The sequence below is a fragment of the Scyliorhinus canicula genome, chromosome 4 (genome assembly GCF_902713615.1).
Source record: "Scyliorhinus canicula chromosome 4, sScyCan1.1, whole genome shotgun sequence".
Taxonomy (NCBI): domain Eukaryota; kingdom Metazoa; phylum Chordata; class Chondrichthyes; order Carcharhiniformes; family Scyliorhinidae; genus Scyliorhinus; species Scyliorhinus canicula.
In genome coordinates, this window is record NC_052149.1 from 14,443,488 (window position 1) to 14,461,745 (window position 18,258).

General features: G+C 49.8%; 1 protein-coding gene across 1 annotated transcript in view; it reads left to right on the forward strand.

The window, feature by feature from the left end:
* The window catches only part of pigk (phosphatidylinositol glycan anchor biosynthesis, class K), a 124,751-nt gene that overhangs the window by 16,689 nt on the left and 89,804 nt on the right, over positions 1–18,258 (forward strand). The window contains exons 4-8 of the mRNA XM_038793759.1: positions 3,466–3,601; positions 4,603–4,714; positions 7,054–7,150; positions 8,999–9,116; positions 11,670–11,780. Of these exons, the coding sequence (XP_038649687.1) occupies positions 3,466–3,601; positions 4,603–4,714; positions 7,054–7,150; positions 8,999–9,116; positions 11,670–11,780 (574 nt within the window). The remainder of the gene's footprint in view (positions 1–3,465; positions 3,602–4,602; positions 4,715–7,053; positions 7,151–8,998; positions 9,117–11,669; positions 11,781–18,258) is intronic.

The window sequence follows — 18,258 nt, forward strand, 5'->3', positions numbered from 1 at the left end:
AACCTCCTGATAATCTTTATTGTCACAAGTAGGCTTACATTAACTCTGCAATGAAGTTACTGTGAAACTCCCCTTGTTGCCACATTCCGGCACCTGTTCGGGTACACGGAGGGAGAATTCAGAATGTCCAATTCACCTAACAAGCACGTCTTTAGGGACTTGTGGGAGGAAACCGGAGCACCTGGGGGAAACCCACGCAGACACGGGGAGAACGTGCAGACTCCGCACAGACTATGACCCAAGCTGGAACCCTGGAGCTGTGAAGCAACAGTGCTAACCACTGTGCTGCCCAACACAACCTCGTTCCCTTCCGCCCTGATGGTAATGATGTTCATGTATATTCACCCATCAGCAGTGGAGACTGAGCAGGAACTGCGGCCATAACTAATGCTCCCCTCTGACCTGGGGGTCAGTAAAACCCATAGCCCAGAAGTACAGCTTCTGAAAAACGTGTCCAGGCACTGTACAAACGTAAGCTCGAGATAATCGCAGATCGCGAGTGCTGGCATTGTCAAAACGCAAAGCTGAAAGAAAAGCTCTGGCACTGTCCTAGTGCATGTCGGATTGTGTTCAAGGCCCCGAGGGGGATTGGGTGATTGTTCTCGCTGGTCGGAAAATCCAAAACAGGAAGGCACAGCCTCAAGATAGGGGGCTGATCATTCAGGACTGAGATGAGGAGAAATTACTTTTTTTTTAAAAATAATATTTTATTGAGGTATTTGAAATTTTTTATCACAGTAACATAAACAATGACATCAACATGGTAATTTTCCCCGAGAAAGCCGACGAACGGCTGCCACCTCCGGGGGAACCCTAACATTGACCCTCTGAGAAACCTAGCCATGTCACTAACCCAGGTCTCTACATTCGGAGGCTTTGAGTCCCTTGACATTAACAAGATCCGTCTCCGGGCTACTAGGGAGGCAAAGGCCAAGACGTCAGCCTCTTTCGGCCCCTGAACTCCCGGGTCTTCGGACATTCCAAAGATCGCTACCTCCGGACTCTGCACCGCCCGTGTTTTTAGCACCGTGGACATTGCCGTATCAAGACCTGCCAAAACCCTCTAAGCTTCGGGCATGGCCAAAACAGGTGGACATGATTTGCTGGACTTCCCGCGCACCTGGTTTTGGGGCTGGTTTAGCACAGGGCTAAATCGCTGGCTTGGAAAGCAGACCAAGGCAGGCCAACAGCACAGTTCAATTCCCGTACCAGCCTCCCCGAACAGGTGCTGGAATGAGGTGACTAGGGGCTTTTCACAGTAACTTCATTTGAAGCCTACTTGTGACTATAAGCGATTTTCATTTTCAGCTCGCACACCTTTCCTCAACCCCGAAGAACTTACTCATCCTAGCCGCTGTCATGTGTGCCCGGTGGACTACCTTAAATTGTATCAGGCTAAGCCTGGCGCACGATGAGGAGGTATTAACCCTGCTTAAGGCATCTGCCCATAGACCCGCCTCAACTCTGCTCCTAGCTTGTCCTCCCACTTGTCCTTAAGCTCCTCCACCGGAGTTTCCTCCGCCTCCGAAAGCTCCTGGTAAATATCCGATACCTTCCCCTCTCCCACCCAGGTACGGGAGACTGCTCTATCCTGTATCCCCCGAGGCGGCAGCAGCGGGAAGGCCGGAACCTGTTTTCTCAGGAAGTCTCGCACCTGCAAATACCTAAAACCATTTCCCGCTGGCAATTCAAATTTATCCTCCAAAGCTTACAAGCTGGGAAAGCTCCCGTCCACGTATAGATCCCCCATCCTTTTAATTCCTGCCCTCTGCCATCTCCGGAACCCGCCATCTAGTCTACCCAGTACAAACCTGTGGTTATTATAAATTGGGGTCCAAATCGATGCTCCCTCCACTCTCTTTTATCTCCTCCATTGCCCCCAGACCCTCAGACCCGCCACTACCACCAGACTTGTGGAGTATCGGGCCGACGAGAGAGAACGGCAGAGGTGCTGTTACCAGTGCTCCCAAACCGGTGTCTTTACATGACGCCGCCTCCATCCACTCCCATACCGACCCCTCCCCCACTACCCACTTCCAAATCATGGCTATATTAGCCGCCCAGTAGTAGTTGCAGAAGTTCGGCTGCGCCAACCCACCCTCCCCCCGACTGCGGTCCAGCAATACTTTCTTCACTCGTGGGGTTTTACCCGCCCACACAAAGCCTGACACAATCTTGTTCACCCGCTTGAAAAAAGCCTTGGGGATGAAGGTGGGGAGGCACTGAAAGACAAACAGAAATCTGGGGAGGACCGTCATTTTTAACTGTCTGTACCCTCCCCGCCAGTGATAGCGGGAGTATGTCCCATCTCTTAAAGTCCCCTTCCATTAGTTCTACCAACCGGGTTAGGTTTAACTTGTGTAGTGCCTCCCATTTCTGGGCCACCTGGATTCCCAGATACCGAAAGCTCTTCCCTACCATTCTGAGCGGCGGCTCTCCCAGTCTCTTCTTCTGTCCTCTTGCCTGGATCGCCAACATCTCACTTTTCCCCATGTTCAATTTATACCCCGAGAAATTGCCAAATTCCCGAGGAGAAATGACTTCACTCAAAGGGTTGAGAATCTTTGGAATTCTCTACCACACAGGGGCGTCTATGCTCCGTTGTTGAATATATCCTCGGCTGAGAAAGACCGATTTTTGTCGGCTTGGGGAATCAGGGGATATGGGGGATGGGCGGGTTAGAAAGTAGAGTTGAGGTCTAATATCAGCCATGAATGGTGGAGCAGACTCGATGGGCCAAGTGGCCTAATTTTGCTCCTATATCTTACGTCCTTATGATTGTATAGAATGGCCATGTGGTCTATTCCTACTCCTATTTCTTTTGTCCATGTGACGAATGTGATGCTTTGCCCTTCCCTTCATCCAAGTAGTACCACAGGATCTGTTACACACAAGACTTTGTTTTGATATGTTAGCAGGATTTCAGCACCTCTGATGATCAGGACTCCGTGAAGTGGTGTTCGCACTCTCTTGCCTCCAATTCAGTGAGGATGCCATGTAACTCGCCCTTCCCCTGCCACAGCCGCCGTGACAATCCTGTTTTCACAGCAGCTTCATTACACAAAGGGCTGGTTTAGCGCACTGGGCTAAATCGCTGGATTTTAAAGCAGACCAAGGCAGGACAGGAGCACGGTTCAATTCCCGCACCAGCCTCCCCCAACAGGCGCCGGAATGTGGCGACTAGGGGCTTTTCACAGTAACTTCATTGAAGCCTACTCGTGACAATAAGCAATTTTAATTTTTTTTTCAGTGTTAATGTAAGCCTACTTGTGACACTAATAAAGATTATTATTAACCATCACTTTTTCCCTGTGAATCTCAGAGTTAGTTTGAGGTGATAGCTGAGGAGTATTGCAGAGACATGGCGCTCAACATACTTGGCAGCCGTGGGTTTTCCTCTTGCGTGTCGTGACTGTGGAATGCATGTTGAGCTCACCGGCTAACGAAAGTCGCTTTTCCTTCCAGCCACATCGTGCTGATGCTCGCCGACGACATGGCGTGTAACCCACGAAACCCCAAACCCGCCACCATCTTCAGTCACAAGAACATGGAGCTGAACGTCTATGGGGACAACGTTGAAGTTGATTACCGGGGCTACGAGGTCAGAGAGCTCACTGTGTGGTGTAGCTTTTTATTTGTTGGAGTGAAGTTAACTCTTTTAGTAACCTAGACTCGTTTAGTAACCTGAAGAAAAACATGCACTTATGGAACTGGCTGGCCCAGGAGGGTGGACACTGACCTTTCACCTTTGCGAGCTGAATTGGAATCCAGTCACAGCTGTGTGAGTCATATGAAATGGGTTCGGGCATTTGGCGAAATTCCTTCAATCGTGGGCTACAGCTCTTTCTGGCTCTGATGGGGATTGTCTCTTAGGAAATATTGGAGCATGGTAATGTTAATCAGGATCAGAGGCAATGGTCCTTTTGAGCTGCGCAGGTGCATGGTCGGATGGGTGGCACAGTGGTTAGCACTGCTGTCTCAAGCGCCAGGGCCCCAGGGTGACTGTGTGTACGTGTGTGTGTGTAGTCTGCACGTTCTCCCCATGTCTGTGTTGGTTTCCTCCAGGTGCTCCGGTTTTCTCTCTCAGTCCAAAGATGTGCAGATTAGGTGGAGTTGCAGGGTTCCGGGGATAGGATGGGGGAAGAGGGCCTGGATAGGGTGCTCTTTCAAAGGGTCGGTGCAGACCCATGGGCCGAATGGCCTCCTTCTGCACTGTAGGGATTCTATGATATCTGGAATGTGCCAAGCAGGGAACAATCAGGCCACACATTCCCTTCAAGACGTGTGCATGCCCGGTTGTGCAGTGGAACAAGCTGGCCATGCACAACAGACCAGGATTAGAGGCAACATTGGTTCGTGCAGTCGTCTTGACTGGTTTTGATGGCCCATTGGGGCTGTGAAAGAATTATTGATATCTCACCCCCGCAACCCACCTCCTGCAGTTGCCATGTGGGCAAATGCAGCTGCACTCTGATCTTTAAACCGTGACGAGACGAATCGCAGGCGTACCTGCTTGTGGCAGTGTTGGTTGAAGGGGGGAACGTTGGCCTGGACACTCGAGGGCAGGAGTTTGGCTTCAAGTTGTTTCTGTTTTCTTGTCAGGTTACTGTTGAGAACTTCTTACGGGTGTTAACAGGCCGACTTCCTCAAAGCACTCCCCGATCCAAACGGCTGCTTTCAGATGACAGGAGTAACATTCTCATCTACATGACGGGTAGGTATGACCGGCGGGGGGGGGGGGGGGGGGGGGGGGGGGGGGGGGGGAAGGACGGACATCTCATAGACTAGCAAGAAGGAAACCCCAGTATTTAGATCATGGATTTCACAACCGCAGAATGTCCCAAAGTGCTTTTTAGCCTATGAAGTACTTTTGAAGGTTCTTCATTGTTGTAATGTAGGAAAGGTGACAACTAATGTGGACACAACAAGATCCCAAAGCCAACAACCTGAGAATGATCAGGAACCCTCCCTTTGCGATGCTGATTTAGGATTAACTATTGGCAAGAACACCGGGGACAACCCGCCTGCTTTTCTTCAACATGGTACAGAAGGATCTTTTATCGCCCTCTTCGAGAGAGGATGGGGCCTCAGTATAATACCGTCCTTGAATGCCAGAATTTTGGACAATGCAGCACTGCTCCATTTCTGCGTTAGGGTTATCGGCTCAGGGTTTTGTGCCCATGTCCCCGGACTTGTGTACACGCAACCTTCTAACTCGCGCGAGGGTACTATCAGCTGAACCGCAGCTGTCACTCTCCAGAGGTTACTAGTTCGATCAGTGAATAGAACATCAGAATGCACCTTTCAGGTCTGTTCTCACAAGCTGTGGGGTATCTGCCTTTTTCACGAGGGTTTCCGACCTCTGAATTTGAAGAACTTGTCTTTGAATTCTTTCCAACAGTTGCTCCCACTTGGATATCTTAAACAAGGGATCATCTCCCAGGGTTTTAATTCGGCCATGCAAAATTCCTGCCCCCTGGATCGCTCAAGTATTCTCAAGCTTCACCTTCCAAGCACGCTTTTGGATTTTTGGCCATGCCAGACAGGAGACCACTGTTCCAAAATGGGTACCTTTATCCTTAATGCTCGCAGCACAGAGTCACCAACCTATGGCTGCCCCCTCATCAGGACTTCGCCCAAACCCCCAAACCTGCTCCCCATGAGGGGCTGGTTTAGCACAGGGCTAAATTTCTGGCTTTTAAAGCGACCAAGGCAGGCCAGCAGCACGGTTCAATTCCCGCACCAGCCTCCCCGAACAGGTGCTGGAATGTGGCGACTAGGGGCTTTTCACAGTAACTTCATTTGAAGCCTACTTGTGACAATAAGCGATTTTCATTTCAAAACTATCCTTTAGCTTGGAGCTTTTTTCTATGCTTCGTTCATTGATTGTGACTCAATGGGATTGACCTCTGATCCCTATCTTTGTCTGAGCCTGCGACCGTTTGCTTGGACCCTTTGCTGTCCCACTCCCTGCTTTACGATGACCTTCTTGATTTGGGACCTTCTCCCTGTGCCGTTCCCTGTGTCCTGCTTCCTGGGACACCTCTTGAATGGTGCGCAGGGCCAGTTCCATAAGACATAGAAGCAGAATTAGGCCACTCGGCCCATCGAGTCTGCTAGCCATTCAATCATAGCTGATATTTTTCTCATCCCCATTCTCCTGCCTTCTCCCCATAATCCCTGATCTCCTAATTGGTCAGGAACCCATCTATCTCTGTCTTAAAGACACTCGGTGATTTGGCCTCCACAGCCTTCTGTGGCAAAGAGTTCCACAGATTCACCACCCTCTGGCTGAAGAAATTCCTCTTCATCTCAGTTTTAAAGGATAGTCCCTTTAGTCTGAGATGGTGCCCTCTGGTTCTAGTTTTCCCTACAAGTGGAAACATCCTCTCCACGTCCACTATATCCAGGTTTCGCAGTATCCTGTAAGTTTCAATAAGATCCCCTCTCATCCTTCTAAACTCCCGAGTACAGACCCAGAGTCCTCAACCGTTCCTCATACGACAAGCTCTTCATTCCGGGGATCATTCTGAAACCCAACCTGAAAACGCAAAAGAGTCCCGAGGTCTGCTGGGAGCTGTAATTCCCGAACTGCGGCATTGATTCAAGCCCAAGTTAAAAAATCTTAAATTGAAAGCTCACCGTAGCAACGGTGATCGCGAAGCTGTTATCGATTGCCGTAATTCGCTAATGTTCACTGGTGTCCTTCAGCAAAGGAAATCTGCCATCCTTACCCAGTCTGACCCACAGACCCGCAGCAGTGTGGCTGAGTCGTAACTGTTGGATGGGCCTTGCCAGCGACACCCATATCCCATGAACGAATAAAAAGAAACTTCCTCCCCTTTAAGCTTCTTGTGTCGACACGAACGGGGTTTTAGTTTTAATGTCTCATTTGGCGGCACCTCTGACGTCTGCCGCACTAGGATTGAAGACTCCAATCCGAATGTGGAGCTTATTCCCACAGTCTTCTGAACTAAAACAGGAGTGTTGCCCACTGACATGACCATCAAATCGGTATTACTTTGTATGTGATTGTCTCTTTTTATATTGAAGGACACGGCGGCAATGGGTTCCTAAAATTCCAGGATTCGGAAGAAATTACCAATGTTGAGCTTGGTGATGCATTTGAGCAGATGTGGCAAAAGAGAAGGTAAGAAGATTGAGCACACTGGGGGCTCCATACAGCATTCTAAACTGCATAATATATATATATATATACAAGGAGTGACTCCACAATCAGGCGCTCCCAGGGACCAAGATAATTGCAGGTTGATGCACCTCTGCCAGCGCAGGCACACAGCCCGTGCTATTGGGGGATGGAAAGCCACTGGCGAGGGGGTGCTGGCCTCTGCTCTGCGCACTCCTCCTGTTGTGTGTGTGTGTGTATGTGTGTGTGGGGGGGGGGGGGGGGGGCTGTCAAACAGCAGACAGAATCTACTGTTCAAAAGAGGAGGATTTCATCCCTCCTGTTGTCCAAACGTGGACTATGTTTATATCAGAAGGAAAATAGTCATTCCACTTTTGTCACTAAATTAAGGTCACGCCTAATTTTCAAATGTCAGCTAAGACCAAAGTGGAATCTTCACGATGGACCAAAACTTTAGTTTCCCATAATTCCGCATCGACCGCCAGTCAGCTGTCCGCCCATTTCTGGCCTGGAGTTTGGAATTGAACTGGATGGACGAGGAAGTGTTTTCATTGAAACCCGGGTTTATTTCCCTATCCTCGTTTCTTTTTTGCTTCTGATCGACGTGCAGAGCGAAACAACGGTATCGGAAAATTCGCAAAAACTCGCGAAATGCCGCGGGTGAAATCAACACCACAGACTTCCCACAAACGTTTTTTCCTGCGAGCTGAGATTGCCAACTTCGAATTCCGAAACTTTAAATAAAAATGAAACTCAAAAGGAAAGGGCCCACAATGGAGCCTCAGCCGCCTTTTTCCAGCCGTTTATGTCAATAGGCAGAGAGGAGCTTTGCGCTGTGATTTCTCAACCTCCCGTTGCCTGCTGTCAGTGTATGACTGGGGAATAGTGGGTCAGATGTAGGGGAGGCGGTGGTGTAGTGGTATTGTCATTGGACTAGTAATCCAGAGAGCCAGAGCAATGCTCTGGGGACCCAGGTTCAAATCCCGCCACTGCAGATGGCAAAATTTGAATTCAATAAAAATCTGGAATTAAAAGAACCACTGTCGTAAAAACCCATCTGGTTCAGGAAATCTGCCATTCTTACCTGGTCTGGCCTATATGTGACTCCAGTCCCACACCAATGTGATTGACTCTTAACTGCCCCCTTGAGGGCAATAAGGGCACGGCCTGCAACGCCTGCATCCCATGAACTAATAAAAAAAAATGTAAAAATGAAATTAAAACTACTCTTGTGACTAAATTGACACTGAATGTTTATATGTTGTCTCTCGATCAGAAGGTTGTGGGTTCAAGTGTCGCTCCAGAAACCTGAGCACAAAATCTTTCAACGCAGCCCTGAAAGAAAGTCCTCAGTCCTGCACTGGAATGTCAACTGAGTGCTCGGTCCTCTGGAGTGGGACTAGAACCTACTACGTTCTTGGATAAAAGAGCTAGCAAATAAGCTGGAGCTGCTCACTGAGAGAGTGCTGTCATGTCAAAATTCCATCTTTTGAATGAGGTGTTGGAGCAAGGCCTTCTCGTGTGTGTGTGAAAGATCCCACTGCACTACTGTTGTTTGTGGTGTCTTGCTCAGTATCTGTTTGTCTGCCATTTTTCTGTAGCAAGAGCCCTCGGCATTACTCCTGCGAGGGACCTCTAAAGTACTTCATGTTTGTAAACACTTTGGGACGTTGAGGTTGTGAATGCCGCTACATAAATACAACTGCTTTCATAACTGGAGAGCTAGGGACTGTTCTCTCTCTCCTGCTACAGTGGTTTCAGAAATGAAGAGACTGCGAGGCCAGCATGATTTACAGGATGCAAAGAGGCAGGAGCTTTGCCCTGAGACTGATGAGTGTTTGCTTTCTCCAGGTACCACGAACTGCTTTTCATCATTGACACTTGCCAGGGGGCCTCCATGTATGAAAAATTTTATTCTCCTAACATCCTGGCACTGGCCAGCAGCCAGGTTGGGGAGGACTCGCTTTCAGTAAGTTTCCAGCTCTGTTGAATACCTGATTGATGATAATCTGTGTAGAAACGGGGAATGGAGAAAATATGGAGCTGAGGGGAGGAAAGATAAATATTTCTGGTTTGTGGCCTCGTGGAATCTTACAGCAGTGAAAGAGACCATTCGGCCCATTGTGTCTGTGGTGCCTTCATCCCGCCCACCCCACATTGTGTCCACGGCCCTGTAAATTCACCAACTCCCCCCCCCCCCCCCCCCCCCCCCCCCCCCCCCCCCCCCCCCCCCCCCCCCCCCCGCCCCGCCCACCCATCATCCTCTCTTATCAAGGCTTTTCAATCTCATTCTGACTTCTGATTGCTAACCCTCTTGCCAGAAGGACGTTTTCTTTTCTTGACCTGCTCCATCAAAACCTCTCCGCTCAAAAATATCTGTCAGATCATCACCAAGGAGATCAGTCCCTAAATTTTCCAACCCTTCTCGAAACTGAAGGTCTTCTCATCAGTGAGGTGCTGGTAACATTCCTCAGCACTCTTTCTAACACCGTTACTCCTCAATAATTCCCACCGTAATTCCTCAGTACTCTTTCTAACACCGTTACTCCTCAGTAATTCCCACCGTAATTCCTCAGTACTCTTTCTAACACCGTTACTCCTTTCCTGAAGTTTGGGGAGGGGTGGGGCAGATTTGTCCAAAGTGCTCCAGCTGAGGCCTGTAGCGATTTTAGAAAATTCTAATAGGATCTCCTTTGCTTTTATTTTATTTTAAAAGAAAATTCCAATTGGGGGGCAATTTAGTGCGGCCAATCCACCTACCCTCCACATCTTTTGGGTTGTGGGGGTGAGTCCCACGCAGGCACGGGGAGAATATGCAAACTACGTGGCTGGGGTCGAACCCGGGTCCTCGGCGGCGTGAGGCAGCAGTGCTCAGCACTACGCCCCGTGCCGCCCCTTGCTTTTGCGTTATGCTGCTCCTTTTCTAAACCCAAGTCACATTTTAAATATCGCCATATCCGCTTGCCCTGCCACCTTCAAGGATTTGTAGAGGTGGACAGCAGGATCTCTCTGCTCATCTACACTTTTCAAAACCGTGCCACTTGTGGTAAACTGCCGTTCCAAACTAATCACCCAAAAGCCCATCGCTTCACACTTTCTCTGCATCGAACTCCATTTGAAATGCCCCGACCATTTCACCATTCTCAGGCTTGCAGCTCCCCTCATCGCTGTCTGCTGTGTTGCCGACTGTCACACAATCCGAAACCTCTATAAGCCTGACCCCCTGCTCCCAATCCTCGTGCATTCATAAAAATTCGAAAAGAGTGATTGACTCAAACCGGTGGGTGGGTGGTCGGCTGTGTGGGTTCAGTGGGTCGCACAAACTCTCGCCCCAGGGGCTGTGCGTTCAAGTTTCACTTTAGAGCGCACATACCAGGCTGCAGCACTGAGGGGATGCTGTTCTGCCTTGCCAAAGGAGACATTGAACCAAAGTTCTGTAGGCCCGCTGATGGATGTAAAAGATTCCATGACTTGCAAAATGGGAATATTGATAAGAATTCTGACCGAATTTGGGCAAGAGCAGTGGAGCCATCCCCAATGTCCTGACCAACATTTATCCCTCAACCAACATTGCTAAAAACAGATTAGCTGACCATTATCACATGGTCTGGCGATGTCGCTATATCAGTGCACTTTGTGGGTGGTCAGCTAATGGTTCCAACATTAGATCAATGTCTTCATTTCAAAGTATTTCATTGGCTGTATTGCACTTTAAAATGTCTTTTGCTACGGCGCTGAGGACCCGGGTTCGAATCCCGACCCTGGGTCACTGTCTGTGTGGAGTTTGCACATTCTCCCCGTGCCTGCGTGGGTTTCACCCCCACAACCCAAAAGATATGGAGGTTAGGTGGATTGGCCACGCTAAATTGCCCCTTAATTGGAAAAAATTGGGCACTCTAAATTTATATAAAATTTAAAAAAAATGTCTTTTGGTTTCCCATAGGCCCCCTCTCCCCAGGGTGGACGGTGTCGCCGTGGTAATGTCACTGGACCAGTAATCCAGAGGCCCAACCTAATGCTCTGGGAACAAGGGTTCAATTCCCACCGCGACAGCTGGTGAAAGCTAGTGTTAGTAATGGTGACCATGACAACCATCATCATCAGCTGTTGTACAAACCCATCAGGCTCACAAATGTCCTTTAGGGAACAAAATCTGCCGCCCTTACCTGGTCTGGCCTACATGTGACTCCAGACCCACAGCAATGTGGTTAACCTTTAACTGCCCTCTGCAATGGCCGAGCGAGACACTCAGTTCAAGGCCAGTTAAGGATGGGCAACAAATGCTGGCCTTGCCAGTGCTGCCCACATCCCATGAAATAATGACCAAAATAAATGTCCTCACTGTTTGGAGAGACTGGTTAGTTCCCCAGAACTGAATGATACATTAGTCAGTGAGACAAATTATTCTTTGTTGAAGAGTGACAGGGCCTTGAAATAGTCTAGCCATCTCACAGATTTTCGTATTTATAGAAATCTCATTTTTACCAACGACTACTTAACATTTTACCTGCCTTTCTATTAGCACCAGCCAGATCTCGCCATTGGGGTCCATCTGATGGACAGATACACTTATTATCTCCTGGAGTTTTTAGAAGATATTCATCCAGCCAGCCAGATTAACATGAACGACTTGGTAAGTAGCCTCCATTAGGCAGATCCGTGGCTGGGTTGTTTGCACTCTAGTCTCTGAGTCGGAAGATCATGGGGGGTGGGTGGGAGGGGAGAGGAGCAGACGCGTCCAGTTCTACTTCCACTCCAGAGTCTTCACCACATTAACCAGGCTGAAGCCCATGCCGCACTGTTGGCCTGCCGCACTGCTGGCGTGCCGCACTGTTGGCGTGCCGCACTGTTGGCGTGCCGCACTGCTGGCGTGCCGCACTGTTGGCGTGCCGCACTGTTGGCGTGCCGCACTGCTGGCGTGCCGCACTGTTGGCGTGCCGCACTGTTGGCGTGCCGCACTGTCGGCGTGCCGCACTGTCGGCGTGCCGCACTGTCGGCGTGCCGCACTGTCGGCGTGCCGCACTGTCGGCGTGCCGCACTGTCGGCGTGCCGCACTGTCGGCGTGCCGCACTGTCGGCGTGCCGCACTGTCGGCGTGCCGCACTGTCGGCGTGCCGCACTGTCGGCGTGCCGCACTGTCGGCGTGCCGCACTGTCGGCGTGCCGCACTGTCGGCCTGCCGCACTGTCGGCGTGCCGCACTGTCGGCGTGCCGCACTGTCGGCGTGCCGCACTGTCGGCGTGCCGCACTGTCGGCGTGCCGCACTGTCGGCGTGCCGCACTGTCGGCGTGCCGCACTGTCGGCGTGCCGCACTGTCGGCGTGCCGCACTGTCGGCGTGCCGCACTGCCGGCGTGCCGCACTGTTGGCGTGCCGCACTGTTGGCGTGCCGCACTGTTGGCGTGCCGCACTGCTGGCCTGCCGCACTGCTGGCCTGCCGCACTGTTGGCCTGCCGCACTGTTGGCGTGCCGCACTGTTGGCGTGTCGCACTGTCGGCGAGCCGCACTGCCGGCGTGCCGCACTGTTGGCGTGCCGCACTGTTGGCGTGCCGCACTGTTGGCCTGCCGCACTGTTGGCCTGCCGCACTGTTGGCGTGCCGCACTGTTGGCGTGCCGCACTGTTGGCCTGCCGCACTGCCGGCCTGCCGCACTGTTGGCCTGCCGCACTGCCGGCCTGCCGCACTGCCGGCCTGCCGCACTGTCGGCGTGCCGCACTGTCGGCCTGCCGCACTGTCGGCCTGCCGCACTGCCGGCCTGCCGCACTGTTGGCCTGCCGCACTGCCGGCCTGCCGCACTGCCGGCCTGCCGCACTGTCGGCGTGCCGCACTGTCGGCCTGCCGCATTGTTGGCGTGCCGCACTGTTGGCGTGCCGCACTGTTGGCCTGCCGCACTGCCGGCCTGCCGCACTGCCGGCCTGCCGCACTGTTGGCCTGCCGCACTGTTGGCCTGCCGCACTGTTGGCGTGCCGTCTTTCAGATGCAAAGTTAAACCGAGGCCCCATCTGCACGGGTTTGCTTTGTATGAATTGCAATGTTTAACTTGTCAGTCGAGCTTTCTCCATCAAACAGTGATTACATTTCAGAAGTACTTCATTGGCTAATAAGTGAATTGAGGTGCTGCATATTTTAATGCGAACTTTTCTTCCATTTCACAACCATGTAGTCCGGTTCAGTTGTGTTACAAAGAGGATAGGAAAGCTGGAACTGGGATTTTCCAATTACTGCGAAATCTGGGATGAGGACGGAATTGCTGACTGGTCCAAAAAGACTACGGATTCCAGCCTTGTTGGTCCAGGTTCTGACTTGAAGAAGGGGAAAGTAACAAAGAGCCGCAGCGACCCAGGAATGGGTGCTGTTTGTTTCTGTTGCGTTCAGGGGAGGCGAGAAGCAGAAGTTGGGTGAGGGTTTATTTTGCTGAGGAATGTTACTGACTGGACGGGAGGTCTTGTGTCACAGAGGACAGTGCTCCTGCCTCTGAGCCAGAAGCTGTGGCTTTGAATCCCGCCCCAGGACTTGATGGCCAAGGAAGGTGTGTTCATAACGCAGCCGAGTTAAGGAAGATCAATAAATGCAGGCCTAGTCAGCGACGCCCACATCCCATCAATGAATTTTTAAAAGTACTTGATTGTCAAGCAGCAAATCCAAGGTGCACTAATGGCAGGTGGTAAGAGAGGAAGAGTTTTCTGATCAGCCATGTGTTGGAAAGATAATTGGAGCCTCGACCATCACTCGCCATCGCTCCAGCTGCAACATACTTGTTGTCGCAGTAACGTGGACTCACCACAGATTGGATCGCCATTTCAAAGATCCAGTATGGCCACAGCGGACAGAATTGTTAAACTCCTTGGTGAAGGAAGAGGCCAGAAATCAACCGTTACTCAGTTTTAGATTTATTCACACAGTGTAACATTACAGATGTAAAGATCCCAGCTCAGCAACCCAACCCCAGCGACAGTAAGTGCCTCTATATGTGCTCAAGTAATCAACCAAAGAATGCTCGCCTCATGATATACTTAACATTCGTTTCTAGAATTCACAGGAGTACATGGGTGGTTAGCACTGCTGCCTCACGGCGCCGAGGACTTGGGTTTGAATCCCGGCCCAGGGTCACTGTCCGTGTGGAGCTTGCACAATCTCCCCGTGTCTGCGTGCGTCTCACCCCGCACAACCCAAAGATGTGCAGGGGGCCTTCCATTTAAGGTGGTGATGAGGTGAAGATTGAACCCCACTCCAGGACTGGGATGCAGAGTCTCGGGGGTTGTGGAAGGGAAGGGCGCAGGCTGTGTCAACTCATTGATACTCCTGCCTGTTTGTTCAGGTGGGTGTTAGCGATCCTTTGCGATTATTTGAAGAGCATAGGAATTGTTGGATGATAAAAGACCAAGATAGTTCGCCTTCTAAAATCCTGGTCATCATCTGATGCAGCAATTGCTGTTGTCCTTTTCATCATCAGCTGTCCCTCGATTCGAAGATGATGCCTCCCTCCGGGTCTGTAGTGGGACTTCATTGACGATTCTAGACTCTCCGATCTTTCGGCACATAAGGCAGGCAGTCCCAGGAGTCAGTGGGACCCGGAGAGTAGCAATTGCTTCCTTTTTGTTTCCTTCTCGGCTGACACTCTGCCTCATCATTCAGACATTGGGACTCAGCCTGATGGACAAGGTGGCACCATTTTGAATGCTTGATAGCAAGCTCCTCCCAGTCACCGTATCAATAGTGTGGTGCTTCAAGGAGAGGTTATTCCAGAGCTTGGGGCCTGATTTATCCCGAATCAAATCGGGATGCGCAATGTGTCCAGGATTAGAGAAGTGCAAATATCTTGGAGAGTGCTAGGGCTGAAGGATATTGCGGCGATGGGGAAGGGAGGGGTGGAGTTTGATGAGAATTTTAAAAATCCAAGATGTTTCTCGACTGGCAACCAAGCATGGGGCAGCGGGCGCAGAGGTGATAGGGGCACAGCGGAGTGGGACGTGGTGCGAATTAAGGCTGAGGCAGCCGAGTTTTGGATGATCCCAAGTTTACAAAGGATCGAATACGAGGGACCAACCAGATTGCATTGGAATGGACGTGTCCAGCGGTAACAAAGCCAGAAATGAATGTTTCAGCGGCAAGACAGAGGCCAGGTTGAGCAACGTTACAGAGGTGGAAATAAGCGCCTGAGAGGGGGAGCCACGAATGTGTGGTCGGAAGCTCATCTTGGCGGTCAAAGGTGAGGCCAGGATTGGAATAGACCTGCTTAAAACCAGGCTGTTGCCAGGGAGGGGGTTGGAGTTGGTAGCTAAGGAGCAGAAACACTGGCTTCAGTCTTCCCACTATTTAATTGAAGGGAATTTCTTCGTATCCAGCATTGGGTGTCAGATAGCTTACCAACGACGAAGGGACCATGCATGGTGTCCTATAAAGGCTCGTCTTTCTTTTATCAAAGCAATTTCTCTTTCTCGAGACGACCGTCTCATCCTCATGTAATTCAGTTAGTCTGTATATTTATATAGGGTTTTAAAAGCTAATAAATATGAAGCCTGAAATATTAATATCTTTCAGTGGGATTTTACTGACCTGGTTCGTCTTTTTAAAATTCTTGATCAATATTCACAAGAACAGCTGTCTTAAAAATCTTGATGCAGCGACATTATAGACTTTGGGTTTAAGTTAATAACTGAACTTTGGTTTAATTAGCTGGCATCAATCCCTGTGTTAATAAGGCTGTGGACACAGTGATGAGATTTCATTAAACTAGTGCTGAAGGTGAGGGATGTTAGGCTCTGAAGATAAAACTGCAATAGAAAGGAAATCTTGACTTCTTTGACCATGCCCAACAATCACTTCTCCACCAAGTCATCCCAGTTTCACCTGCATCCCCTTTATGCATCCCCTTTATGGTCTATTAAACAATTAAAACTATTAAACAATTGTTTAACATTGTCTATTAATTGTCTATTAAACAATTCTAACTTAAGCACTGGGAAGCATTAACTCTTCCCTAACAATTCTTGCGGGGGATTTTTTACACATTCCATTTTGGACAACCAGCGTTGGCGTCAATTACAGCCCCAGATTACCCGGGCTGTGGTTTCGAAGCAAATTAAAGATAACTCCAGTGTGTTACAAAAATGTTGCCGATCCCTGATCTCCAGAAACCACCCCCCCCCCCCCCAATTACCGCATTTGCTACGCCAACCAACTTGTGGCTTCTCTTAAGTGAAGAATGCCAATTTCCTGTCGCGTTGGAGCAGTTTTGTGCAATGGGTCTATAGGAACTGGACGGAAAATGCCCGTTTTTTTTGTTGTGTGTGTTATGAAGGAGCGGTTATGGGAAATTAAATGAGGGAGTTCACATTTATATGGGGGTCTTTCGTGACCTCAGGATGACCCGCAGTGGTGTGTAGCCAATGAAGTACTTTGTGCTGTGGTCACCAGTAACGTAGGAAAATCTGCCGGCCAATTTATAATAATAATCTTTATTGCCACAAGTAGGCTTACAGTAACACTGCAATGAAGTTACTGTGAAAGTCCCCTAGTCGCCACATTCCGGCGCCTGTTCGGGTACACGGAGGGAGAATTCAGAATGTCCAATACACTTAACAGCACGTCTTTCGGGACTTGTGGGAGGAAACCGGAGCACCGGAGACACAGGGAGAACGTGCAGACTCCGCACAGACAGTAACCCAAGCCGGGAATTGAACCTGAGACCCTGGCACTGTGAAGCAACAGTGCCGCCCCTTGGTCTCACAGCAAGGTCCCCAAAACTTTAAAGGGATAATAATCTGATAACTTTTCGTGTCGGCGACGTTGATGGAGGGGTAAATAATTGGCCATGACACCGGGGACAACTCCTCCGCTTCCCTTCAAAATAACCCACAACACCCCTTACACCAAACTGAGGGCAAATGGGGTCTCGGCTTAATCCGAAAGACGGCAGTGAAACGCTGAGCCTAAATGTGGTGGCGAGAGTGTGCACACTAAACCACTATTAATCAATGTAACATTTTGTGAAGTTGGAATTGAGTATTCCAGGAATCTGCTGTGCCTTCGTGCAGTAACGTATCCTGTACCACTTCAGTGCTGTCGTTCTGAGTGTTGCTTGGTGATCAGTTGTCCACATGCAACCCTCCATCAGTAATAAGCTGAATTGTTTTGATGATATTTCACGCTGATCCAAGGGAAAAGGAAGCTATTCTCTCTGCAGGAAGGCCCAGAGGCCATTTACAATGTGCTGTAGTTCGTCCAAAATAAAGGCATTATTTTTTTAACTGAAGGAAAAGTGAAAGCCGATTTATTTATTTTTTTAAACGTGGAAACCAGTGCTGTTTAAATGGCACTAACTTCTGAAGCATCGTCTGGTGTCTGAGAACCATGCTTTGTAAGTTTGAGGATTTGAGTTGAGGGGTAGGGATATCTTGCTGCCGTTAAGTCACACGAGATCAGAGGTGAGCTGGCAAGATGGATACAGAACTGGCTAGGTCATAGAAGGCAGAGAGTGGCAATGGAAGGGTGCTTTTCTGATTGGAGGGCTGTGACTAGTGGTGTTCCGCAGGGATCAGTGCCGGGACCTTTGCTGTTCGTAGTATATATAGATGATTTGGAGGAAAATGTAACTGGTCTGATTAGTAAGTTTGCAGATGACGCAAAAGTTGTTGGAATTGCGCATAGTGATGAGGACTGTCAGAGGATACAGCAGGATTTAGATTGTTTGGAGACTTGGGCGGCGAGATGGCAGATGGAGTTTAATCCGGACAAATGGAAGGTCTAATACATGTAGGGAATATACAGTGAATGGTAGAACCCTCAAGAGTATTGACGGTCAGAGAGATCCTGGTGTGCAGGTCCACAGGTCACTGAAAGGGGCAACACCGGTGGAGAAGGTAGTCAAGAAGGCATACGGCATGCTTGCCTTCATTGGCCGGGGCATTGAATATAAAAAAAGTCATGTTATAGCTGTATAGAACATTAGTTATGCCACACTTGGAGTATAGTGTTCAATTCTGGTCGATACACTACCAGAAGGATGTGGAGGCTTTAGAGAGGGTGCAGAAGAGATTTACCAGGATGTTGCCTGGTATGGAGGGCATTAGCTATGAGGAGAGGTTGAATAAACTTGTTTTTTTCTCACTGCAAC